The sequence below is a fragment of the Neovison vison genome, chromosome 10 (assembly GCF_020171115.1).
Source record: "Neovison vison isolate M4711 chromosome 10, ASM_NN_V1, whole genome shotgun sequence".
NCBI classification, from domain to species: Eukaryota; Metazoa; Chordata; class Mammalia; order Carnivora; family Mustelidae; genus Neogale; species Neogale vison.
The window spans coordinates 31,698,171-31,725,515 of NC_058100.1; the positions used below are offsets into that span (position 1 = coordinate 31,698,171).

The 27,345-nt window shown below is 54.2% G+C and overlaps 1 protein-coding gene across 1 annotated transcript; it reads left to right on the plus strand.

The window, feature by feature from the left end:
• The first annotated feature begins 4,612 nt into the window (after positions 1–4,612).
• TBX19 (T-box transcription factor 19) lies at positions 4,613–27,027 on the plus strand. Its single transcript, XM_044266270.1, has 8 exons — positions 4,613–4,809; positions 14,064–14,328; positions 15,505–15,639; positions 18,081–18,142; positions 19,505–19,566; positions 21,165–21,353; positions 23,502–23,637; positions 26,742–27,027. The coding sequence occupies exons 1-8, from the start codon at positions 4,613–4,615 to the stop codon at positions 27,025–27,027; spliced, it is 1,332 nt and encodes a 443-aa protein (XP_044122205.1).
• Positions 27,028–27,345: the final 318 nt, after the last annotated feature.

Genomic DNA, 27,345 nt, shown 5'->3' on the forward strand with positions numbered 1-27,345 from the left:
ATACTTCCGAGTCCTGGGGCACACACTGGCTTGCTTCTCGCTGGCCTTTGCCTGCAGAGCCAAGATTTAGCTTTCTCAGATCTGCCCCAGCCGTCACCTCCCAGCCGTCTCTTTCGTCGGTTTCCAGCCTTGGTTGTCATCTCTTTCCTGCCCCCATTTCCTCTTCTGTATGCTTCAGCTTCGTGGATTTACATTTTTTATTTCCTTGGAGCCATTTTAGAGGGGATCGGTGGGGAGCAGATATAAAAGCGTGTGTTCCATCTGCCATGCTGTTTCTAAGTCCCATTAAAAAATTATTTTATTTATTTATTTGACAGAGAGAGAGATCACAAGCACAGAGAGGCAGGCAGAGAGAGAGGGAGGTGGGCTTTCTGCAGAGCAGAGAGCCTGATGCAGGGCTCGATCCCAGGACCCCGAGATCATGACCTGGGCTGAAGGCAGAGGCTTAACCCACTGAGGCACCCAGGTGCCCCTAAATCCCATTTTTTCTTTATAAAACAGAAAGTATGTGTGTATTTGTACGTGAAAAATGTCTATGCCAGACTTGTCAACAGAAGTCGTCTCTGGGTATTGAGATTGTGGGTGGTTCTTATTTTCTTGCTTATGTTTCTCAGAGTCATTTATAATAAGATAATAGCTAGAGAACAATTAAAGTAAAATGGCATTTTATAGACGTATCAGTCAAGGCATTTTATATTAGTTTCAAACCCAATAATTAGGTTGACCCATAGGAAATCGATGTTTAGTTTTTTTCAGGTAAAACAGAGGGTGAGTAGCTGCGGTTTGACGTGGTTCCCTCTGAAGTATCCAACACAAGACGGATCTCAGAGGAGGTGTAGCCTGGAGGGCAGCAGCTGTCCGGAGAGGCCAGGCTGAAGGCCGGGAGAGGGTGCACCGGCCATGCTGGGAGGGGCCCTCTCTTGGGGCGGCCGTTGCATGTGCTGTTCCCCGAGAGTCGTCCTCTCCCGGGCCCCCAGGTTGAAGAGACCCTCGAGCTGACCTGCTACCCTGGTTTTCAGGAGCTCATGATTTGGGATGAAACTGACAAGAAACAAAACTAATATTTCCTACTTTTCTCCGTCATCGGTACTTCCAAAACACTTTGCACACTCGGTATTAAAGTTCTCGGGGCAGATGCCTTTTTCTCCGTCTTAGGTTGTTTAATTCTTTGAAGGCAGGGACCCTCATCTGAGTGATACCATGGACTGTCTGGGGAAACACTGTTCACTCTATTACTCAGTGTTTTCTTTATAAAGATTCGTGGGAAAAGTTTCTCCCAGGTAAATGGCTTGTTTTTTATTTTAGGAACACAGTGTACTTATGCCAGATTTTACTCCCTCGCTCTTTGGAAGAGGAAGCTCCCAGCCACGCTTACGCCATGGTCCTAAGCCGCACCGTCTTGAAATCTCTGCTTGGCTGGATGTGTTGTCGTCTTTGTATTAGTTTCTTTTCTTTCCCTCCCTCGCTCTTCCTTCCTTCCCTCCATTCATTCACTCTTTCTGTATTAGTTTCTTATTGCTGCTCTAACAAAGTACCGTAGACTTAGTGTCCTAATACAACGTAAATTTATCTTCTAGTTCTGGAGGTCCAAAGTCTTAAGTCCGTTTCATGGGGCTAAAAGCCAGGTGTCGGCAGGTGTTCCTTCCAGAAGCTCTAGGGGAGAATCCATTTCCTTGTGTGTCCATCTTTTGGAGGCTTCTGACTTTTCTCGGCTTGCAACTCCTTCCTCCGTCTCCAAAGCCAGCAGCGCAGCTTCTTTCTTCTCTGATGCCTGCTTTCAGTCCTTGCACCTTCTCTGTTTGGCTCTGACCCTTCGCTCCTTCATATAAAGACTTCTGTGATTGCGTTGCAGCCTACCTGGTAATTCTGGATAGTCACATATGCAGATGCCCTCTCACTGCCTGCCTGAGTAGATTTTAGTTTTTGGAGTGCTTTTAATTTTACAACAAAATTGAGCTGAGAGGGTACAGATTTCCATATACCTGCTGCCCCCCCCCCCACAGCCTCCTCTGCTATCAACATCCTGCACCAGAACGGTACATTTATTGTAACTGATGAACTACACTGACATGTCATCATTACTCCACATCCAGGGTTTTCTTTCTTTCTTTCTTTCTTTTTTCCCAACCAAGTTTATTTATTTTTATTAATTTCAAAAAAAATTTTTTTAATTTTATTCATTTGGCAGCTCAAGTACGGGGATGGGTAAAGGGAGAGGGAGAAGCAGGCTCCCCACTGAGCAGAGAGTCTGAGTCGGGGCTTGATCCCAGGACCCTGAGAGCATGACCTGAGCCGGAGGCAGACGCTTCACCGACTGAGCCCCCCAGGCGGCCCCCAGGATTTTCATTAGGTTCCTTCTTGGTGTTGTACGTTCTGTGGGATTGGGTGAACGTATAATGACGTGTATCCATCATTATGGTACCTTACGGAGTATCTTCTCCACCTTAAAAACCCCCTGTGCTCTACCTGTTCTCCTCTCTCTCTCCCCAGCCCCTGGCAACCTCCAGTGTTCACCGGCTCCGTAGTTGAGCCTTTTCTAAAATGCCGCAGGCTCTGGAACGTAGCCGTTTCAGACGGGTTTCTTTCACTTAATAGTGTGAATGTAAGGTTTTTCCATGTCTTTTCATATTTGATAGCTCCTTTCTTTTTAGTGGTGAGTAATATTCTTCTGTCTGGATGGACCACAGTTTACTTATCCATTCACCTATTAAAAAACATCTTGGTTGCTTCCAACTTTTGGCAAGTGTGAATAAAGCTACTAAAAACCTCTCCGTGGGACGCCTGGGTGGCCCAGTCGGGTAAGCCACTGCCTTCGGCTCAGGTCATGGTCCCAGGGTCCTGGGTTTGAGTCCCACATCCGGGTCCCTGCTTGGTGGGGAGCCTGCTTCTCCCTCTCTCTCTGCCTGCTTGTGCACGTGTGGGCGCTCTCTCTCTCTGACAAATAAATAAATAAATAAAATCTAAAAAAGACCCAAAAACCCATCTTTGTGCAGGTTTTTGTATGAACATTAATTTTCAACAACTTTGGATGAATACCAAGGAAAGCGATTGCTGGGTCATACAGTTAGAGTATCTTTAGGTGCTTTTGTTTTTTTAAAGATTTATTTGTTTATTTAGAGAGAGCATGAGCCTGGGGGGAGGGGCAGTGGGAGACTCTCAGGCAGGCTCCCTGCTGAGTGCGGAGCCTCGGGTCAACACAGGGCCCGATCCCACACGCCGAGACCAGAACCTGAGCCAAAACTAAGAGTCAGAAGCTAGACCCACGGAGCCTCCCAGGGTCCCTGCCCTGAATACACTTTAAGTACTGAATGTCCTGTCCTCAGTGCACTTTATGTTTTCATTTTTGCTTTTGTTTTTCCTTTTCATTTTGATGCTCTTGTGGTCATAGTGAGGGAAAAGCTCTAACCCCGAGGGTCTACTCTGGGTTGGGAAGGTAGAGCGTGCGACCCCTGTCCTTTCCTGCACCTCCCCAGGTTTTCCTCTGAGTTACGGGTAAGAGAAGCATTCTCTACTGGTAGTGTATTACCTGGGAATGTGGGAATCCATCCTGGAATGCCAGGTAGGTCATGGACTGTCTACCAGGAAAGCCAGAGGGCCCTTCTGGATCCTCCTGATCCTTCTGGATCAAAGTTGCTCAGCACTGTAATGTCAGCAGCTTATTTTCAGTCGCTGAGGGAAGAATGCCTCCGTAGAGAAAGAGTAATATGATGCTAAATGAGTTTTTTTCCTCTCTGGCGAGGGCTAGAAAAAGGCAAATTGGGGCTTTGGGTTCTAGGGAGGAAGGACAAGCTTCAGAGTCCCATTTGCCGGAGACGCTGTGGGCCTTTGGGATGAGCAGGGGTGCGTGTGCATGGGATAGGATCCCTCAGCGGGGAGAGGAGCAGTGGGGGGTGCCCGGGGAGGAGGAGACCTTAGGTCCACTTTCCTTTTCTCTGGATCTTGATCCTTGGGTGGGGGTGCACAGAGCCCCTTCCTTCACTCCCGGGCGCAGCTGTCCTGTTCCTGGCACGGCGCACGCTCTTCTCTCCGGGGCTGCTAGACAGCGGCGGGATTTGGGTTCTCGACTGCGTCCAGAAAGCCGCTTTGGCATCAAGTTTGCCGGTCCTCACCAGGACTTCTTTTCCTATAGGTGCCACATGCCACGATTTATACACAAACATGATTTGCCTGATTGTTGCAGTCTGGGCCTGGAACAATTTTAATTAATGGGAAAATGGTCCTCAAAACAGTGATTAGACCTCTTCAGGTACAACAAGATAAAAGCCTGATAATTTGGATGGAGTACTCTTCTTAAATGTCTATTCTGTGCCTGGCGGCCAATGGGAGAGCGGGGCTGTCTCCCACCTGATCCGATGAGTAATTAAGAGAGGGCTTTTTCTTCCTACCTCTCCCTCCCTCCCCTCCCCACTGGAGCTTAACAGGTTGGTGGTATAATTTGGAGACTTTAAGGGGTGTCATGCTAGGGGCTTAGGCAAGGGCCCGGCATCTTCTCTCCAGCTCCCCAGACACTGCCCAGCTGGGTTTGAAAAGCCGGCAAGTGAGGGGAGGAAGGAGGTGGTGGCAGGACAGAGAGGTGACGCTTCTCAGCCAAGTTTGAGAGGGGCCTGTGGCCATGAGCGAGCCGGGCAGCCAGAAGAGCAGCGACCGCTCCGTGTCTCGCCTCCTCAACGTGGTGGAAAGTGAGCTACAGGCCGGGAGGGAGAAAGGCGACCCTACAGAGAAGCAGCTTCAGGTCGTCCTGGAGGATGCCCCTCTCTGGCAGAGATTCAAGGAAGTCACTAACGAGATGATCGTGACCAAGAACGGCAGGTGAGTTTCTCCGCCGGCCCGCTTGGGCTGGGAGGGCTCGGCGAGGCCGGCGAGCCCCCGGCGACCGGAGAGGCTGCCCGTCTTTGCTCAGAGGCAGCGCGGGCTGCTGGCAGAGCTCAGAAGGACAGGCTCACTCGGCTTTCCCCAGCCAACTCGATCAATTTCCCGAGATCAGCAGAGGCGCAGGGGTGAAGCCAGCTTGCGTGCGTGTTCACCGGAGAGACTGCGGGAAGGCAGCGCACGGGGGCCATGCCCCCCGGGTTAGGGAGATTAGCCCGAAATTACTGTTATTTTCTGACTCGCTGCCTGTCCTGGAGCAGACCTGAGCTCCAGCTCGGTTCCGATAAGGTGAAAGTCGACTTTATTTGGAAGCTGAGTGTTTCCTCGTAAGCACGGCAAACTTGCCAGAAATTCGGGACCAGCTGAAGAAGGGGAACCAAAGGGCAGACGTCATCTCGCTGCCCATGGCTCCCTCGGCTTCCTGGTGTGTGTTGGTGGGACATTGTGTGTGTGTGACGGCGTGAGAGCCTGGCAAGGACAATACCTGCCGAGGCCGTGATGCGCTCCCTGAGAAGAGGGAGGACACCTTCTTTTTTCTAGTGCGGCAAATTAGAGCTGAGCAGCAACCGGTCTCTGCCGGCCTTTCTTGGATTCTGTGAGATCCAGCCCTGCTAAGTGGCTGTCGAGGTCGCGGTGGGAGCGCTCCCTCTGGAGAGGAAGTGCACATGCTCGGCAAGACCGTCTCTCTGCCCGCGGCTTGGCCAGACTGGCCCCGGCGTTCAGCGGCCGCTCCCAGGCCCTTTGGCTCGCAAGGTCAGGAAGTACAAAGGTCAGAAGGCGCCTCAGTGTGGCTTGTTTCCGCAGGGCTCGGCGGTGGCCCTCAGGAGAAATTCCGCTTGGAGAGAAAAGTTGAGGCCGGCGGGATTTCTGGCGAGCTTTTGACCTTGTGCAGAATGCTTCCTTTCCCGATGCCTTGGTTTCCCATTTTAAGATAAAATCCACACGGTAGAAATGAACCATCCCTTGCCTCTCTGGGAGAATTGTGAACTCGAGCGCTTTTGCACGGCATTGAAGTGCTCTGCGAGGGGAAGGTGTGCCAGAGATAAGGGCATTTCAATACAGTGTGGTCACTCCTAGTAGAAAGGATATTAAACCTGCTCGGAATACCAACCAAACGAGCTTGCTATTTCTGTTTTCTGACTCTAAACGGGTCCCCTGATTGCTTCATGTATCGGATTTGTTACTTTTGGTATCTGCAGTTGTAAAGATCTCAGTGCCTGCCCTTGATCTGTATTTATGCATTACTTTGGGTAGAAAGAAATAGAAAATACCTTTTTAAAAAGATTTTATTTATTTATTTGGCAGAGAGAGCGAGAGAGCACAAGCAGGGGGAACAGTAGAGAGAGGGAGGAAGCAGGCTCCCCACCGAGCAGGGAGCCCAATGCGGGGCTCGATACCAGGACCCCGAGATCATGGCCTGAGCCAAAGGCAGAGGCTTAACCATCTGAGCCACAGAGGTGCCCCGAAAATATGTTTTTTTTTTAAAAGATTTTATTTATTTATTTGACAGAGAAAGAGAAATCACAAGCAGGCAGAGAGGCAGGCAGAGAGAGAGGAGGAAGCAGGCTCCCTGCCGAGCAGAGAGCCCGATGCGGGACTCGATCCCAGGACCCTGAGATCATGACCTGAGCCGAAGGCAGCGGCTTAACCCACTGAGCCACCCAGACGCCCCCAAAATGTGTTTTTAATATCAAAGAATCAGCCCCACGTTTCTAGTTGGATTTACTTTCTTTCCTTTCGCGCTGAATGACGCTGCAGTTGTACAAGTTCTGTCCAGTAGTCGGTGGGAGCGACTGTGGTTCATCCCTTGTGCTTAGTGGATAGTGTTTGTGCTCACGTCCAGCCTCACACTCTCCATGCGGCTGTCCAGGCGCTGCCTGTGAGAGCAGAATAAGCACCATCACCGAGTAAAAATACAGTCCGTCTAGTCCAGTGGGAAGAAATACAGTTTCTGAAGCCTTTAAGATCCAGGTTAATGATAGGGCACACTGGGATGTTCTTTCACAATTTAGGAAGAGCTTTCTCTTGCCCGTGTTCACCTACGTCATTTTTTCTGCTTATTTAAAATGTAAAATTCTTCCCGTTTAATGTCCTTTGATATTAAATATGTGAAAAATAGTCTTTGTAGAAACGTCTCATTGCAGTCAACGTGGTTGCTGCTGAGCGTGGAAGCAACTGAACTGAATCTTCTCTTAGGGTCCATTATGGTCTCTGAACCCCTTAGGGTCAAGGTTTTGCCAGGAAACAGACAGTTCCCTTTACACTTCAGATAAAAGAAGGGAGATGCCCGTCTAAGAAATGGATGTGTTGATAATGAATGAGGTTAGCCTGAAATTACTCTCAGTCTCTTATTTTCACAGATTTAAATTGTTAGCAACTTCTTACTGTTCTCGAAACAGAAAGCTCTTGTTTCCCGTCCCTCTTCTCTCATGGGTCTATTCTTGTATGTCTCCTTTGTACCCACTGTCCTCTGCTTGCAGACCCAACCCGTCTCCTCCAGATGCTTCACCCCTGCCTTTCACACCAACTCCTGAGCCCAGGGCACCTGCCCTCACAGCCCTTCTCTGCAGAGAAGCTTAACACCCGGCTCCCGCCCCTTTCCTTCACATAGCCTGCCGGCCCCCGTGGGCAGACTCTGGATTTCTAGAAGCATCAGCGGGGGTCATCAGGTAGTTCCTGTCCGATATAAGAGCTTGAGTTCTGGAAAACAAACTGAGGGCTGCTGGAGGGAAGGTGTAGGGGACGGGTAACTGGCTGAGGGGCGTTAAGGAGGACATGGGAAGTGAGGAGCACTGGGGGTTCCACGCAACTGATGAGTCCCCAGATTCCGCCTCCGGAACTAGGAATGCACGATATGTGAATTAGCCGATTTTAAATAAAATTAAAAGAAGAGAAAGTTTTGAAATAACATAGCATGGCCTGACGGAAGAGTTCAGTCTGGGTTTCAGAAGGACACCCTTCAGTGCGTGCCAGTGGGAGGCTTGCCTCTGACAGGTCAGAGGTGGGAAAGAGGGTTCTCCTGCGCATTATGCCCAGAAGCTGGGATCCCGACGACCTTTGTCCCCCTCCATCTCTCCCGGCTCCCCCCTCCCTCCTTTTCTTTCCCTGCTTTTCCCTTCCCTCTTTTTATTTTTTTATTTTTAAAAATATTTTATTTATTTATTTGACAGACAGAGATCACAAGTAGGCAGAAGGCAGGCAGAGAGAGAGAGGAGGAAGCAAGCTCCCCGGCGAACAGAGAGCCTGATGCGGGGCTCGATCCAAGAACCCTGGGACCATGACCCGAGCCGAAGGCAGAGGCTTTAACCCACTGAGCCGCCCAGGCGCCCCCGCCTTCCCTCTTTTTTTTTTTTTTTTTAAGATCTTTTATTTGACAGAGAGAGATCACAAGTAGACAGAGAGGCAGGCAGAGAGAGAGAGAGGAAGGGAAGCAGGCTCCCCGCCGAGCAGAGAGCCCGATGCGGGACTCGATCCCAGGACCCTGAGATCATGACCCGAGCCGAAGGCAGCAGCTTAATCCACTGAGCCACCCAGGCACTCCCGCCTTCCCTCTTTTTAAACATAAGTTTGTTGTCCACGCTTGTGTTTCAGATGCAGCAGCAGCATTTGCGACAACCTCCCTTCGCACCCTCCGTAGTGCGTCTGGCAGTGAATCTTCCCTTTCTTTCCCGTCGAACTTGCACTTCGATTGTAGGTTGAAGGAAAGAAACTAATTTGAGGCTCTGAGGCAAATCTGTGAAATCTCTTGCACCTCTTGTTTTCTTTACTAAAACATCTTCATGTTAGCGGAAGATGCTCTGTTTCCCAGGTATTTCCAAGCAGTTGAATAATTTCGACTCAGTTCTGATCGGATTTGCCTCCAGCAGGTTTTCAGAAGTTGGAAGCATCTCGGATGTAACTGAGACGTCCGTTTGTTATCCAAAAATATGCGCTGGGAATCCTAAGTCGGATTTGCCAGTGATTCAGGGCAGCGAGCTGATGCGGGGACAGAGAGAGGGGAGAAAACGGAACTTGTGCATCCGGCAAATACATTTCTGTGCCCTGTAGCCCCAGACACTTCCCCCAGGTTTACGGGCACGATCCCTGAGGGTCGTCTGTGTCTGCGTAACCTGCCTCCGACCCGCTGTTTCGGCCTCTTGCAATTCTGGGAGGGGACAAAGGAAGGTGCTTACGGGAGCGAGTGAGTTTTACCTTCAACCATCTCTGCTCCCCTCACCTGCAAAAGCTGCCTCCTTCCTGCAGACCTCACTCCTCATAGCCTCCGTCAGTAGTCCTGGCTCTTGAGATCGCCTGCAAGGAAAGCAGAGGCCAGAGACGGGCCTCCTGGCGCCGTGGCCGGGAGCAGAACCCAGCCACCTGCGGAGTGCTTGTTCCTCCATCCGCACCTGCTTTCCTGGTCCTGGCGCTAGCTCCCTCTCCTCCCCCCTTCTCTCTCCTTCCCCCCCTCTCCCGAGTTAGGGGCCGGTGTACATGTTTCTCAGCTCCCCAGAGGCGCTGGGGCTTCTCTGTGGTTAGCCATCCCTTGGAAAGGAAAGAGGAAAAGCTGGCTGGGTTAGAGGTGCAGTTCACCCTGGAGGACAAAGCCGGGCGTGTGCTGCCCGCATGTGAGGGCACGGACTCCCCTGGACAGTGCTCCTGCTCCTTGTGACGTGGGGGTGGCGTGGACACGAGGCTCAGGGTCTGGACTAGGCCTAGACTTGGGATGAGCTCCCGTCCCGGTTACCAGACTCGCGGCAATGTGACGGACCTCCTTGTTCCTCACTGGGATAATGGAGGTTAAAAAATTCATAGCATCTTAGTTCATTCGTGTGGCGATAAAAGAACAAAAGTATTTTTAAGATAAGTTTTTTTATTTGAGTAGATAGATATGGTGTTGTCTGATTTTCAAGTGTTCAACATAGTGGTTTGACAAGTTTATGCATTTTGCTGTGCTCACCACAGGTGTAGCTGTGTAACAAAACAGAAATAATCATAAAATTCTTGGTAGACAAGTACTAAAGAGAATAAAGCAATAAACCATTATGTAACTTTTCACAAAGTTTTTACCCCCTTTAAGTAGACTCCACACCCAGCACGGAGCCCAGTGCGGGGTTTGCACTCACAACCCTGAGATCAAGGCCTGAGCGGAGACCAAGAGTCAGACACTTAACCGACTTAGCTACCCAGCCGGCTCCGTTCTGTAACTTTTCAGATGTGTCCTTCTAAAATCCAGGACTATGGTTTCTTTATCTTTTTTTCTTTACTTTCAAAAGGAGTTTTATTGGGACCATTCATGTGCCGTACAACTCACCCACTGAAAGCGTGTACAGTTCGGTGATTTTTGCTATATTCACAGGGTTATACATACATGCTCACAAATAATGTTTTCAACACTTTCATTATCCACAAAAGAAATCCTGCATCTCTAGCCATCACCCCCAAGTCCCCCCGTCCTGCTCGGCCCTGGCACCCACTAATCTCTTACAGTCTCTGGATTTGCCGACTTGGGCAGTTCGTATGAGTGGAATCATGCAATACGTGGTCCCTTGGGACTGCCCCTTTCCCTGAGCGTCATGTCTTCACGGTTCAGCCGTGCTGTAGCATTTTTATTGCCAAATCATACTCACTTGTGTACATGGGCCCTGTTTTGTTCACCCATTCTTCAGTGGATGGGCACGTGGGCTGTGTCCACTTTCTTTGCTCTTACGAATAACACTGTTGTGAACATTTGTGTACAAGATTTTGTGTGTTTTCATGTCTCTCGCATGCGTGTGTAGGTGTGGAATTGCGGGGTCATATGGCAGCTCTGTCTGTAACCGGCTGAGGAGCTACTGGACTGTTCTCCAGAGTGGTCCCACCGTTCCGCATCCCCACCAGCTGGGTTCAGGCTCCTAGTTTCTCTGCAGCCTGGGCAACACTTGTTACTGCCCACTTTTTAATCACAGACGTCCTCGTGAATGGGAAGTGATTCCTCACTGCACTTTCCGGTTTGCATGTCTCTGATGGCTGACAATGTTGAGAATCTTTTCGTGCGGTCACAGGTTCTGGAGAATATCAGGTGTGGCTCCTGAACATAGCACGACAGGAGAAAAGCCATGACACATTCCCGTATTCTGGAATTAAAGGTCATGCTACATTCTTTGAGAGACCAAGCATGACACAGCAAGGAGAGAGAGCACAAATGAAAATAAGGTTTCCCCCCTCATTTTGCCTTAGTCACCCTAATCTTCTCTTTCCTCGGTAGTCCTCAATGGTCCAGGCTTATCTGGACCCCAGGACCATGTACTTGCTGTTCTTTTCGTGTGCAGTTACTTTTATAGAAGTCATTTCTGGCATCTGTAGGATTCATTTCTTCTCCTTACTTGGTCTTAGCTTACTGTCCCCTGGACCTGCTAAGATCCATCTAGAGCAGTTTCTCACTCTTAATTCCCCTCTGTGACACCACCCACTGTTGTTCCTTCATAACAGTCTTGCAATTTAAAATTATCTTCTACATTTATTTATTATTATTACTTTTTTTAAAAATATTTTTTTTAAAAAAAGATTTTATTTATTTATTTGACAGACAGATCACAAGTAGGCAGAGAGGCAGGCACAGAGAGAGGAGGAAGTAGGCTCCCTGCTGAGCAGAGAGCCCGATGCGGGGCTAGATCCCAGGACCCTGGGATCATGACCTGAACCAAAGATAGAGGCTTTAACCCACTGAGCCACCCAGGTGCCCCAGTTTATTATTATTACTTTTTAAAGATTTTATTTATTTATTTGACAGACAGAGATCAGAAGTAGGCAGAGAGGCAGAGACAGAGAGGAAGGGCAGCAGGCTTCCCACCGAGCAAGGAGCTGGACACAGGACTCGATCCCAGGAGCCTGGGATCATGACCAGAGCTGAAGGCAGACGTTTAAGCGACTGAGCCGCTCAGGTGCTCCAAATCATCTCTTCAGTCTTAAGGCAGAATTGTAAGAAACTTCTTAACATTTCATGCCCTGAAGATAGCGGCCATGCCACATGCTTGAGGGGCTGTGTCCTTACTCTGCCAGTTCAGTGTATGACGAAGATACGTTATATGAGCTTTCTTTCTTTTTTCTTTTCTTTTCTTCTTTTTTACTTTTACATGTACTGCATATCCTTATCAAGAAAACTTACAGTACTTTTTAACTTCATATGTGAAATTACGATTACACATTTCATTCTTTTGTTTTCTTTAAACCAAACCACACCGGACCAAACAATTTCACCATTTCAGAAAAAGCCATAGACTGGAAATCAGACCGTCTCTCCATGTGCCTCACAGAAACGAGCCAGGCTCCCGTCCGTGAGGGTGACCAGTGTGGCCCGTGGGGTCATGTCTGATGTCTGCTTTGGTGATTCTTGGCAAACGGCATCTGTGCTTTTCAGGGGGCTTCTTCTTTCTATACTTGGCCAATATTATTAAAATAATTGAAAATGTTAAACTATGTTGTGGAAGGGAGTAGTTTCGTCAAATACGACAAGAAAAGAATAGATGAACTCCTTCTGTTGAAGAAAAAGCAAAAGAATATGCAAGGGGACGAATTTCGATGCCACAGGTAGCCCCCGGGGGGAGGACCATCATTTTCCTCTACAGGAAAGTCACCGTCATGTCGTGAAGGGACAGGAGGGAGGAGGTGAGTCGCGCAGCATCAGGCAGGACCTGGACTCGAGATGCAGGTTTCCCTCCGGAGTCGCTGGTAGTTCACACACTCGCACTCGTCCAACCTCCTATTTAGATTTTCTCTCCTTGAGCCAAGACTGGGGGAGGAGAGAAGCGACTCTGGGGAGCTGAGGGAGGGAGGGAGCAAGCCGTCAGCATTCCCATGCATAATCCCAAGGCCAGGGGCTCCTTTTTTTTTTTTTTTTTTTAAAGATGTTATTGATTCGTTTTTTGAGAGAGAGCAAGAGAAGTAAAGAGCCAGGGGGAGGGTCAGAGGGAGAACAAACCCCCCTGCTGAGCAAGGAGCCCAATGTGGGACCCTGGGATCATGACCCAAGCCGAAGGCAGACACCCAACAGAGTGAGCCACCCAGGCGCCCCAAGGCCAGGGTCTCCTTGCAAATGACCGTGAGCCAGCCCTGCCCTCACTCCCTCACATATCTGCCGAGTTTTTTTCTCAAAAGCTAAAGATGCTCTACACCCTCACATCTTATGCGTTAATGTTCCTGTGACTGGCCTGGGGACTTTGGAAAAGCACAGCTTCTGATCGAGCAGGTCTAGCGTGAGGTCTGAGGTTCTGCATTTCAAATGACCTTCCAGCTGGTCAGGGACCAGTGCTGCTGGTTCAGGGGTCGCTTTGGCAGCAAGTGTCTAGACTCGGGACTGTTAGCTTCTCAGTATGGGGATTCAGATGTTAAGAGGTATTGACAAATAAGCCAGTGTCTCGGGCATTTGGGTAGGGGGGAATGTCTAGAAACCAGGTCTTTTAATGATAATTTGGAGCAATTTAGTACATTTGTCGAGGGAAAAGCAAATCAGAGGGAATGAGACACCCACTGAGGGGCCTCTGCAAATGTGTGAGACCAAACTTGCTGGTGCTGTTCTAGAGCACGGCAGAAGGACCAAGGGGTCCAGGTCGGTGCGTCTTGAGCTCAAATTCCCACAAAACCCTCAGTGAAAGGATGGCTCCACAGTCATACCAGTTCAGTGTGTGCACAGACCCTACCTTTGCAGAGGTTTGTAGAGTGCATGAGTATATTAAAGGCTCTGAGAAGTCATGCAGGGAAGGAATTGGTCTAACCGTAAAGCCCAGTGCTCCCTCACCTCCTTAACCGTGAAACCGCCTGCTCCCTGTTCATGCTATTACTGTTGTTCCACACTGGGGTTCCTTGTGGGGGAAGGACTGGTTTGTGGCGTTAGTGTGGAGACTGGTGTGCGCCCGGAGATGTCTTTGAAGAAAGGTCTCTGTGAGAATGTGGCATCTGATGACAGACTTTGGGCTTCAGCCTCCTCTGTCAAATGATGAGATCAGTGGCTTTCGGACGTTAAAACAGAACACAGTGGTTTAAAGTAAAACCCCCAACATGACATGCATTTGTAAGAAGAGGCCCCTGTTGGAATTGGGGCTGCAGGCCTGGGGCATTCTCTGCGCCCCGGGGGCACTCCAGGGCAGGTCTCCCGAGCGTGGAGGGACGGCTGGGTGAGGGCAAGGTGTCCCGCATACATTGACATCCCTCCTGTGACTCATTTCTGCCTTTCCTTTTAGACGGATGTTCCCTGTCCTCAAGATCAGTGTCACGGGGCTGGACCCCAATGCCATGTACTCCCTCCTGCTGGACTTTGTCCCCACGGACAGTCACCGCTGGAAGTATGTCAACGGGGAGTGGATGCCCGCGGGCAAGCCGGAGGTCTCCAGCCACAGCTGCGTCTACATCCACCCAGACTCCCCCAACTTCGGGGCCCACTGGATGAAAGCTCCCATCTCCTTCAGCAAAGTCAAGCTCACCAACAGGCTCAGCGGAGGCGGGCAGGTACGACCCGGTCACCCGGACATGCGGCCGCCCCACAGCGCCAATCAAGAAATATCAAGGGTGCATTTAGGCAATTAGAGGGGTCCTCACCGGCCTCTTCTCCCACGGAAGCCAATTACTCCCTGGAGCCCAAATGTGATCGGGAATAAACAGGTCTTAATTGGCTGCTCTCAGTTTTTAATGGACTTCCTGATGGTAAGAGCGCGCGGGAGTGCGCGGTTTCCTTAATCATCGGCCCTGCCGCAGCGCTGGCCTGTGTGCTGCCTTTTTACCCAGCCCCGCGAGGAGATGTCTGTGGGTCCCGGCTCTGTTGTTCTCTCCTCTCTTTGGTGTAAGTGGCATGTTGGCAGTAGACAAAAACCTTAATAAAAAGCTGCTCCTAAATGAAATAATTGCGGCTTCCAGCGGGGCATTATGATAATTGTCAGTAGAATATCCCAGCGGCTTTGGGTTTTCAGAAAAACAAACAGACCTTAAATAAGGAAGGTTTTATTTAAGGTTTCCAATTAGAGTAAATAAGAATTCGGGGCTTTTGTCCCTCTTTTGTTTTCTCTGGGAAGACTGTGAATGTACCTTGCAAAGCTGTGATTTATGTTAGAAAACGTGGACGGTTGAGGGGATGGGCGGCCCCGTGGCTGGGGGAGAGGCTGGCCGGCCCCCCGCTGTTTGTGTTGGGAGCCGCTGGGTCCCGGGGCCTCGCGCCTCCTCTGACTCCCCGGCTTGGCCTGCGGGACCCCGGGGCTCACGCGTCAGCAGGAGATGCGCCTCGCTCCCCGCAGCGAGCGGGAGGTTCCGGGGCTTTCCTGACCCGCGCCCAGCTCCTGCCGCCCGCCCCCCCCCCCCCCCGCCTCGCGCCGTGAGACCCGCACTCGGGCTCGGGGGTCCCCGCGAGCGCACGCCGTGGGCGGCGGTGGCCGGTGCGCGCTCTGCAGGTGGCGGCTTGGGAGACGTCAGGCCCCTCCTGTGAAGACCAGGATGTCTTCACCGACGAAGCCCACGTTCGTTGTTCGGAGAACAGGGAGGGAGTGAAAGGAGCAGGGGCCGGGCGGAGGGCCGACCTTTAGGACAGCTTTCTGGCCGGCCCTGGTCAGGCGGCCCGGGGCGCGGTGGCCGTGGGGGCCGGGCCGGGCCGCAGCGTCCGCGGGCCTCCGTCCTCTGCTTCTCCCGCCCCCGCAGATCACGCTGAATTCCCTGCACAAGTACGTGCCGCAGGTGCACATCGTGCGGGTCGGGGGCGCGCATCGGATGGTGGCGAACTGCTCCTTCCCCGAGACCCAGTTCATCGCCGTGACGGCCTACCAGAACGAGGAGGTGCGCGGGCGCGGGGCGGGCGGGGGGCACGGCGCGGGCCGGACGGCGGCTTTGCAGGTCTCCGAGGTCCCCCAGAGACGCGCTTCAACGGCGGGTCGCCCCTTCCACCCGCTCTTGCCTGTCTGCCCGCGGCCTGCGCTTCCCCTGCGGGCCCTGGAAGGTGCGGCCTGCGCCGCGCGGAAGCGCCAGACGCCCGGGGATCCGTGGTCCGGGCCCCGTGTGCCCTCGGCCGCCCCGCGCGGGGAGTCCGGGCCCTTCGAGGCGAGGAGCCAGCCCCGGCGTCTGCCGCTGGCCGGGGCGCCACGACCGGGCCCTCGGCTCACTGGAGAGCGTCCTGGGCCGGCGCGTCCGGACGCAGCAGCGCGGGGTGGGTCGGATTCTTTCTGACTCAAGTTTTAGAAAAATACCTGTTTGTTAGAGAAACGCCCGTGTATTAAATAAATAGCACGAAAAAGAAAAAGGAGAGCTGACCGTTCTCTCCTGCCTCTCCAACCGTCCCCGAGGACACGACACGCGAGGCTTCGAGCGTGCTTTCCGCCCGGTATGCCCGTCTCTAAACAGACGGAAGAATGGGGCTTCCCGCATGCATCGGCTCCTGTCCTACATGTTAGTCTGCAGACTTCTCTTTTTTTCCAGGCGTCTCTCTTTTTCTGACCTGCCCGCGGAGGACATCCGTGCTTCGGGCCGTCAGCTGCCCACTGCTGGGCATTCGGCCGTGCACAGTCGTCTCATCGGCTGTTGGAGATAACGCTGCAGGGTCGGCCCCGCCCCCCCATCCACTGCCGCTGGCTTGCGTGGGTGAACTCCTAGCAATGGCATTGCTCCAGGGAGAGCGTGGGTTTGGGTACCCCCACACTGCCCGGCAGAGAGCTATGCCTCTGGGGGCCCGCACTGTTCCCAGCAGCTTTGATAACCTGTTGGTGAAGAAAACAAAACGCCCCCCCCATACCAAAATAGACCCAGAAGGTGTCTTGTTGCTGCCTTCATCTGCATTTCTTTTTTGGAGGCTTTTAAAGAATTTGGGCTCCTTCCCAGCCCACCCAGTCTGAGTCCCCAGGGCTGGTACCTGCGTCTAGAGTCTCTAAATTCTCCCCAAAGGATTCTGATGAGCACCTGGGCTTGGAAACTACTTAGAGAGCCTACAGGTTAAACTGAGCTGTTGATTGAACTCGGATCCCAGATGGGCAGAGAAGATGTCATTTCTTTCCTTTACGTAGTCTGGCCTCTTGCTGAGCCGCTGTAGCCGGCGGGTGGGAACAAGGTTCAATATTTGATCATTTCAGCAGGTGCCGTCTTCGCAGACGAAGACACGCTGTGTTCCAGGTGGCCCACCCTCTCCTGCTTCTCTCCCTTGGAGGGAGTCTGGGTCTTTGGGGGGGGTGTCTTTTGCAGCTCTGGAGAGTGCATGTTTGTGTATGTCGGGGGTGCTGGAGACCGTGTCCTCGCTGCCCGATGGCCTGTTTCAGCCTTGATTATGCCCCGTGGGAGTCAAGCCAAGAAAACCCACACCTAGAGCCTCTCTCGCTGCTGAGTCGAGGCTGATGCACCCCCGGGGGCCTGTGGGTCAGGGCTCTTCTCACCGTGCACCTTGACCTCTCCAGGGTTAGACCAGGAGAAAGACGGGGACAGGTGCATCAGACCCTATGGCTCGCCTCCCTCTTCCGATTTTTTCCCTGTTCCCGGGTCGGAAAGAGTGGTGCTTTTATTTAACTTTTCTTCTTTCGACCAGGCCCTTGCTGAAATACATTCTTTTCAGTGATTTTTTATTGAGCAAAGGTGTGTTGACTAGGACTGCCTGCTGGGAACCCCGCGGTGGGCATCACAGGTGTGGGTGCTGTCCTCAGGTCCGTACAGCCCACGGGGAGAGGCCGTGAGCTAATAGACGTTGTACGTGGTGGCCGCTGGCTCCGAAGAGGGAAGCCGGCAAAGGCCGTGGGATGGAGCGCCAGCGGCTGGGAGCGGTACAGTGTGTTTCTGTAACCCGGATCACCGAGGAAGTGATCACGGAGACTCAGGGAGTGAGGCTGGACCGTGTTCTCCGGGAGACATGGACTCAAACCTGCGTGACTGACCGTGTTCCTGGTGACTCCTTAGAAGAGTAGCTGATGTGAGGGGCATGATCAATATATTAAAAAAAAAGCTGAATAAACAAAGAAGGAATGCTAGAGTTAGCACTTCAGGCTTTGCACATTTCTAATGCTTTGCCCTTTTTTTGCTCATATCCCGCTGTGTTTCCCATTTTCACCACGGGCTACAGCACAGGGCTGTCAGAGACCGTGCACGAGTCATTTCGTGCAGAACTGAGCAAAGACATGTGGAGAGGGGGAGCAAGAGAGAGGGGTTCTTCTGATGTCACAGAAGTTCCCAGGTGAAGGTAAAGGGTTCCGCTTGTTCGTGTATGTTCCACTTTCACTAACGCTTCTTGTCTTTGTAAATGGAAGATAACAGCTCTCAAAATCAAGTACAACCCTTTTGCCAAAGCCTTCTTGGATGCCAAGGAAAGGTGAGTAGAGAAATTTCAGTAAAATCACATGAGCTGACATCTGCAAATGTGAGATTTATGCTCATCTTGGAAGGAACTTCCATTACCATTGATAGAAATAGGTTTGTGACATTTAATTCCATATTCAACAAAGCCCTATCCATCTGTGCCTGGGAGCAGGGCTCCAGGGGAACCTCTAACTGGCAATGTTTGCTCAGCTCTCTTTTATTACCGATTCTTGAAAGTAACATAGGCAGATGTAAAAAAAAAAAAAAAGTGATTTTGAGTGTTTTTTTTTTTTTAAGATTTTATTTATTTATTTGACAGAGCGGTCACAAGTAGGCAGAGAGGCAGACAGAGAGAGAGAGGGAAGCAGGCTCCCTGCTGAGCAGAGAGCCCGATGTGGGACTCGATGTCAGGACCCTGAGACCATGACCTGAGCCGAAGGCAGCGGCTTCACCCACTGAGCCCCCCAGGCGCCCCGTGATTTTGAGTTTTAATGATCACTCTGCCCTTCCTCCAATTCTCTCTGAGTGGTACAGGTGCAATAATTTTTTTTTAAACTACATGTAGCCCAGGAGAGGTGAGTGATTCGTATAAGTGGGTCATAAAAGTGAGAGCTCCTATCTGTCAGGTCTGAGGGAAGGCCATTCAGAGACTGCTAGGGATCTCTTCTGGGCCTTTTGGCTAAGATAAGTGTAGTTTCTGCTCTTGCCAGTTCCGAGACCTCTGGGATGGTGAACGTGACGCTACCACTTAGGCTAGTGACTCCCCAGCTTCGTGTTTTCCTTTTCCATTCTAGAAAAAAAAAAAAACAACAATATTACCTAATTGACTTCTATTGATGGACTTTGTCCTGTTAGTATTTAATTTAACTTAATTTCAGATAACTAAAGCCCAAGGGAGATCGCAGGTGTGAGATGAACAGGAAGAGCAGGTCGTCCTGACGTGGAGTCCTGGCTCCACTGTTCCCTGGCGTTGGTCATGCTGCCTCTCTGAGACCCGCTTTTCCATCTGCTGAGTGGGTCTAGCAGTATTTTCCTGGCAGGGTTATTGGTGGGTCTAGCCTATCCCAGATTCGTGCGTGCCCCGAAGTCCTGCGCAAACCCCAGCTGCTGTCGGCGCCGGAGTTGGGTCAGGCAGAAGCAGTGACCACAAGCGAAGAGATCCAACTAAGTGGGACAGCGGGAAACAGGGTCGTGTTCTGAGGGGGATCACACACTAGATAAAGCACCCTGGGTGAAGTGGGGAGACGTCCGAGACCAAAGGTGTCTGGTTTCCTTATTTCAAGAGAGGGATTGCTTTCCAACGGGAGCGTGGGGTAGATGTCCCGCTGGACTTGTGTTCCGCTGGACAGCCCGGGCGCACTTCCCTGTGTTCCAGGAGTCACCTCAGAGACGCTCCTGAAGCTGTGTCCGAGAGCCAGCGCGTGGCCTACTCGCACCGTGAGTCGGGTGAACGCCGGGTGGGGGGCCCCCTGGGGACCCTGGGAGCCACCCCCCACCACACGCAGACCCTCCCTGTCGCAGATGCTTGGGTACTGTCCTACAGCTTCTCTCAAGACTCAACAGGCTGCTTCTCCCACTCAAGACCAGCGTGTGCCCTTCCAGGATTCCCAGAGAGAACCAGTGTTCCTGAGGGGCTGGACCGAAGCTGGGGCGGGAGATAGAGCTCTCAGACTGGACTTCCCGTGTCCCAGGGGCTACGGACTGTCCCAAGTGCCCTCTGGGAGTCTCTCCTGCCTCTCCACTTCCACTCTTGGTGGTCTGGCCTGGGTTGGCCCTGTTTTAGTGTTTGCCCGTTTTCGAGTTGGTTCCCACCACAGTGCTTCAGGCAGACTCCAGCCTTGCCCGTGGGGAGGACTCTGGGTGGCTGACAGGACGCCCACAGGGTGGGGTGAGTGATACACGGCTGGGGACCCTGCAGACACTGGGGGTCCCTCACCAGGCGCCGGCCTCCCCATGTCAGGATGGCGGGGGAGACCCCCTGAGGGAGGAAGGCCCTGGAGCTGCAGCGGAGGCCCAGGCCCGTGAGGTCAGGGCGGAAGGTTAACCCTGGCATCGGAGAAACTTGAATGAGAATCGTAGCGGTTCACTCGCTCGGGCACTCTGCTGTCGACCTGCTCTGGGGTTCTGGGGTTCTCTCCTGGCTCCTTCCCGTAAGCCTTGGCGCGTGCTCCACTGCAGAGTGGAAAGGGAACAGCTCCCAGAAAAGCACTTAAAAAAAAAGGAAGAAAGAAAAGCACTTTTTAAAGCGAGCTGGAAAAATGAACCTTCTGTACTGGCCCCGCGTGCTGAGCCCCACCTCTACTGAGCTCTCGTGTTGCCGTACTCTCAGCGAAAGTCCCCACAGTGCCAAGGGTACAGGAGCCTGGTTCCGGGAGACCCCGTGCCTGGCTTTGCCCACTGGACATCTGCGTCAAGAACATTTTCTTTCTTTCTTTCCAGTTTGGGTGCCTTTTCTTTCTGTTTCTTGTCCTTTTCATTCAAAAACAAATTTCTGTGAACTGTTGTATAACCTTCCAGAATGTTCTGCAAGATTCTTAGTGCTAGCCAGCTCCCCACGTTTTGCTTCCAGAAGCCTCTGGTGGGGGTGGTGAGGGGAGCCAGTGGCTGGGAGTGAGAACTGCAGACACCTTCCCCTGGGCAGAGAGAGACCCTTGTTCCCGTGAAGCACCCGGAAGGTCCCCTAGTGGCTGGGGATGACACAGACATCTGACATCCCCGTCTCAGACTGACTTTTAATCTAACTCAAGTGGGTCAGAAGCAGCCTGACTTCCGCACTCCCGTGACTCACTCACTCGAAGGGTCTCTGCGCAGCTCTGTGCCAGCATTGCGCGGCTCTCCGGGCCTCAGCCTGCGGGCCTTGTCCGAAGCAGCTGCTGCGTGGAAGGGGAGGGACAGCGGGGTGGCCTCCGTCTCCCTGGGGCAGACCTTTAGTGTCGCTCCCACAGAGGCGCAGAGTGTGAAGGGCCTGGAGACCTGACCTCTGGTGAGCAAGTTCAGGGTCGGTCCGGTCCGAGCCTTCCTTTTGTCTCTTCCAGTGGGAGGCTGGATCTTTTCCAACCCGGAGGCAGTGTGCGCAGCAGGAAACGCCAATTACCAGTATGCGGCCCCCTTGCCTCTGTCTGCGCCGCACACGCACCACGGCCGTGAGCTCTACCCCGGCCTCCGGGGGCACCGGCAGGCTCCCTACCCTGCGGCCCACATGCACAGAAACCATTCTCCCTCAGGTGCGTGGTTTTGCTAATGAAGCCCCCGGGGGTGTGGGTGGGGGGTGGGGCTGGTGCGGGAAACAGTGAACAGCCGGGAGTAACAAGAAGTACGGAAGGTGGCATGGCTTTCGTCTAACATACGGGGCGGTTTGTGTATTGTTATTTTAACTCTTGTTTTACTCACTAGCAGTTGAGCATATAATCATGACGTCTTCCGTGTTTTATGATTTTTTCGTAAGACCATCTCCTGGTCCCTGATAGGTGTGAGGGGTCTCCTCCCAGGCCGCCGGTGACGCAGCATTTCAAGCTGCGACTCCAAAGCCAAGCTGGGGGGGGCCCAGGGTCCTCAGCTCACCGCCTCCCCGCGGCTCCTTTCTGCACTCGTAGGCCGCGGCTCTGCCCAGGGCGGAGCGGGCCCAGTCCTGGACGGCCCCTGTGGGGAGGTCTCTGGGAGCGGGGCGACTCTGCAGCCAGACTTCCGCGTGGTTCGGCTGGGGGCGCGCAGGGCCGGCCTCGGGCACATCGGCAGCTTATCTGCTTATTTGCGGAGCTGCCGCTGGCCTTGGTGCGCGGTCCTCCTCACTGGCCCCCACCGAGCCGGCCTTGGCCTTGCAGAAGCCCAGACCCTTGCCTGCTTGTTAGATATGTGGGGAGGGAGGAAGGGAGAAGGGAAGCCAAGGGCTGATTTCTCATTCAGTGACGGGTGCACCAGAGATTTCCTGAGGGCTGGCTGTGTGCTGGGCTGTGTCCGTGAGCGGATTAGACAAACACCCAGCCTGACAGAGACTCTGGCCTCCTGTGGGGAGAGCGACACTAGCCGACAGAGGGAGGGAAGAAGCGCCAGGGGCCGTGGAGGAGAAGCGTCAAGGTTCCATCCTTCGGGACGCCCAAGCTGTCCGCAGAGGCCCTCCCGGTCGCCTGCCGCCTGTCCCTTCGCTGCTGCTCCCAGCAACCCTGAAAGCCTCTGCCGGGAAGACGTAACATGGAGCTTCGTGGCATCAGAAAGTGGGCGGTGGTCTCCCCCGGTCCCTCCTCCGTCAGCTTCTGCGCACCCGCTGGGCGTCAGGCCCTCTTCCAGCTGGCGGGGGGTGGGGTGGGGGGGATGGGGATGGGGATGGGGGGAGGGGCTCTTGCATGAGGAAGCTCGGGACACGTAAATGACAGAGCGGGGCACGCCATTGCGGGGGCTCTCCCGTGGCGCTCGGACCCGTGGCAACACCACAGCTTGTTACAAGTGTAGGCTCTTGGGTTCTCCTTCACTTTAACCAGGGCCGGGGTGACGTGCGGGCACAGTGGAGTTGGAGGACGTCTGTGACGCTCACCGGCCGCGGTGCTGGGGGAGAAAGAGCCGCGGAGCCGCCCGCAGGGGCTCCGGCTGGAGCTGAGATTTGCGGGATGCGCAGAAGGGGAAAGCGGTAGCAGTGGGCGGGAGTGAGGGGGACAGCAGGGGACCCAGGAGAGGCCCAGGGCACTCCAGGGACGAGTGGTGCACGCAGAGGCACGGCGGGGAGAGGCCCGGGGTGGCTGGGGGGCGGGTCTGGAACGGAGGTGACGGAGGTGGCGGGGGTGGGGGGTTCGGGGCGCGGGGCTGAGGCTGAAGCGGTTCCAAGGGCCCCGTCCTGAGAGGCGTGACTGGGCCAGCCTGGCGTGGGCACCAGAAACTTCCTCCTCGCCCTCCTCTTCCTCCTGTCTGCACTGTTCATGCGGACGGAGGCTCGCAGACTCCGTGCTTGCGGGGTTTCACGTTACTTGGGGTTGCTGAGAAGAGGAAGGGGCCGGTCCTCAGAAATGCCGGCTGGGGCTCCGGCGGGCCCTTCGGCTTGTGTTGAGGGGACGCTGACGTGCCCGTTCTTCCACGGGACAGCGCGTGGTGGTGCGCGTCCGGCGGGTCTGGTCACCCACGGCGACCGTCCCTCCCCTCCAGGCCTCCTCTGTACAGTGGGGAGGTCAGGTCGCTGCGGTGACGGTTCAGACGTGAGCGCCGTGTGGCCTACGGTGGGCCTGGGTGTGTCTGGGAGACCGTGTCTCGTGTCCCTGTGCAAGGGCCCCCACACTCCCGGCATCTGTAGCACCGACCGCGGTGTGTCGCCGTGAGACGCGTCCTCGGCCGCCGTCTTTGTCTGTTCTCCGCGCTCTGTCCACTCAACTGTTGTCCTTTCCCCAAAGTGAGCTTGATGGAGAGCTCGAGCAGCAACCTGCAGGTGTTCTCCGCAGCGGACAGCTGGACCTCCTTGTCCTCCGCGCCGCACACCAGCATCCTGCCCGCGCCGCACACCAGCGGCCCGCTCAACCCAGGGCCTAGGTAAGACCAGCACCGGCAGCTTTGCTCCTCGGTGGTCTCGGGGGGGATGCGGGTGCGGGAGACTCAGGTCCGCTCTTCCGACGGTGGCTTCGCTGCGGAGTCCTTGTCCCGACTCTTAAGCCACTAGCAAGCGCCGGGAGCGAGACGATGGACTTTCCTCTCCCAGAGACGGGGGGTGGGGAAGTGCTTGCTCCGCTGCATGCTTCGGTGTTCAGTTTTGAAAAGGGAAAAGGCTTTATGGCCTGGAGTCGTTTGTCCTGAACCAGCCAGAGCTGGTGTGAGCCGTGGTGGTGGCAGATAGACACGGACTGTGGGAGGTGGACGGAGGAGTGTCCGCAGATGCTGAGAATCAAGATGCTGGGTTGTCCGTGTTGTCATAAACCACCCGTCCTACCGGGGGCACAGGCTGAGGGTGTCTGGCCCGCAGCCCAGGTGACAGAGCCGCGGCGTGACCCGCACACCAGAGACCTGCGTTTTGTTCGGACTTCTGGAGATGAGGGGAGAGAGGACAGAAAGGGACCTTGGAGTTTGGTGGACGTGGGCTTTAGTCCTGCTTCTGTCCCTTACTGACGTCCTGTCTTCGGGCAGTTTTCTTGGCCTCACTGAGCTCCAGCATTCTGGTCGCTAAAGCGGAAACAATAGGGTCTGCCCTGGGTCATGATGAGCCCAGGAGGAGAAAAGGCACTAAAATACGTTGTGAGCGGTAACGCGCTCCAGAAGCGCCAGCTGTACTTCCAACATAGGTGCGCCGATGGTGAGGAGGTCCAGAAAGGGATCCCACTTTGAAAGGTGGGTCTCGGAGATGTCCGAGGATGTGTGTGGTTTGCCGCTCTAGCAAACGTCAGGAGATCGTAGCATTTGGGTCTACAGCACGGCTGCTCACGCTCGGAGGAGAGTTAGAATCACCTGGGATCTTGGTAAAATGCAGGGTCTGGAGACAGGTCTGGGTTGGAGCCTGCGATTCTGCCCTTTGACAAGCTGTGGGTGTTGTGCGCTTAGCCTTGGTGGTTTTTTTTTTTTTTTTTAAAGATTTTATTTATTTGAGAGAGAGACAGTGAGAGAGAGCATGAGCGAGGAGAAGGTCAGAGAGCAAAGCAGACTCCCCATGGAGCTGGGAGCCTGATGCGGGACTCGATCCCGGGACTCCAGGATCACGCCCTGAGCAGAAGGCAGTCGTCCAACCAACTGAGCCACCCAGGCGTCCCAGCCTTGGTGGTTTTGATGCTGATGCTGCCTTGGTGCATGGGTCCAGCTGTGCTGTCCCCCCAGCTGCCGCCGGCTGCGGGTGGCCACTGAGCCCTGGATACGGAGCGGGACCCGGGGGGTGTGTGTGCTGGAAACACGCACACACTAGCTTGAAGATGTAGCAGAAAACAGAGCATAAAAAGCTCAACTCTTTCTTTTTCTCTTTTTACCTCAAAACCATGTTGAAATGACAATATTTTAAATATTTTTGGTTCCGTAAAATGTAACTATGAGCCTCATCTTTCTTTTTCTTTCCTCCCTCCCTCCTTCCTTGTCTTCCTTCTTTTTTAATTTCTTTGAAATATGTAGCTACTAGACAATTTAGTCTTGCAGTTGTGGTCACGTTTTGTATCTATTGGACAGCGCTCGAGTGGGTTATCTAAGGAAGAAGCGTGGATTTGGGTTGCGGTAGGAGGGGAGACAGTGAGCCCTTGAAGATGTTCAGGAGCCCTGTGGCGAGTTCTGTCCTCCATACTTCACGGAAGTCATTTACCGTATCCAAGACATCCGCAAGGCTGGCGTTCCAGTCCTGTTTTACCACTGGAGGAACTAGAGCTCGGAGGCCTTAAAAGCGTCCGGAAGGTCGCGCACTGCGTGTGTAACGAGCCCGGCTTTCCCACCGGGCGGGAGGCATCAGGAAGGGGCCCACCCTGAGCGACGTTGTGGAAACGTCTCTTCTGGAGATCAGGCCTCAAATCCCAGCCAGCCGAGCTGGCTAACACCCAGACAGACAGACAGCCCCAGAGCCTGGCCTTCTGTGGGTTTCCTCTGGCCCCGTGAGGTCTGTAGTGTCTGGGCTGGGGCGCAGAGCACAGGGGGCATTTCTCCCTCTTGTTCCCTCAGTAGCGTGTTTAACTGATGACCGGCTCCGTAAGGATTTTGCTAGAGAATAGCAAACGTGCCCAGGACGGTCAGCGTGTACCGAGCTCTTCTCCGGCCGGGCTGTATCAGAAGAGGCAGGACTCGAAATGTCGGGACGTAGGGACGATGGAAGGCCACGGGCGTGGGTGTTTACCCCACCTGCTGCAGCAGCGGGCGTTTTCGTCTGTGTTCGGGAGCAAAAATTACGATCCGCTGGAAAGCTTTAAAAAGCCCCGATCCCCGGGCCACAGGCCAGATGGTCGCGTCAGGGTGGGCGGCGGCAGGCCCCAGTGCCGGTGTTATTTCAGAACTTGCCTAGTGATTCCCCAGCACAGCCAGGTTTGTGACCAGGGCTTGCAAATGGGAGCGGTCCGAGGCGGGGGTCTAGCTCCCAGCCTTTCTGCCGGGAGCAGAGCCGTGGGGTGCAGCCGAGCGTCCGTTACAAGCGCCGCCCTTCCTGGGTGCCGTGGGCCGGGCATCGCCCGCTCCCCTCGTCCTCCAGTGCACGCCGGCCTCTGCACCCTGTGCGTGAGCGCGACCCTGAGTCCTGAAGGTGAGGCCGCGGACGCCGTAAGCCGTAGGGCGGGGAGGCCGACCCGGGTCTTCTGCCGCCCGTGTGTGCTGGCCGCTAGCCGTCAGCCCTCTTGCCAGTCTGAGGTCCCCCTCTCAGGCCTGGCCTTCCATGTCCGCCCCCCTTTGGCTCTCCAGCCGCAGGCTGCAGGGCGGGGCTCCCCGAGTGAAACGCTGTGTTCAAAATCAAACGTGCCGGTGGCAGGGCGGAGGAAATCAGGTCAGGGCACCTAATTCCGTGCTCCTTCTGCGGCGGGTCACCGCTGGCCTCCGCTGCTCCGCAGAAACAGGGCTGTGCTGTGTCAGAGCCAGAAAGCCGTGGGGAGGCGCCGTCTTCCTAGATCTGGGCCTCCTGGTGCAGTGTGCGTGCCGGGCAGCTGGCTGGGCCTGCGGGCAGCGTCCTCAGCGTTCTGTGTCTGTCTCTGCAGCCCCTACCCGTGCCTGTGGACCATCAGCAATGGCGGCGGGGGTCCTGCCGGGCCTGGCCCAGACGTGCACGCCAGCTCCCCGGGGACCTTTCTTCTGGGGAGCCCAGCTGTGACTTCGCCCCTCTCCGCCCAGGCACCTACTTCAGCGGGTGCCGAGGTTCTGGGGGAGCCCTCGCTGACCAGCATTGCCGTGTCCACCTGGACAGCGGTGGCCTCACATCCCTTCTCGGGCTGGGGTGGCCCAGGGAGTGGGGGGCGCCATTCTCCCTCCTCGCTGGATGGGTAGGCCGGATCCTGGGGAGGGGTCAGCAGAGAGCCCTGTCTGTACAGAGCATTTAGAAGGCCCACCTCTGCGTCAGGTGAGTTAGACAGCCAGGTCTCCCCACCCAGTGAGTGCAGGGTGGAGGGGTTCTGGGATGTGGTTTAGTTTGGAGATGCTCTCTGGTTTCTTGTCCCACATCTGTTTTTTCGGCAGCCCGTCGGTGACATGCTTAGGTAACTGGGGTTCACAGGGCACCTTCCTTGGCCCTGCTGCTTACTTTCAGATGATTCTAGAAGGCCTCACTTCCTGCTTGCTGTTCCATGGAGGTGGTGCGAAGCTCTT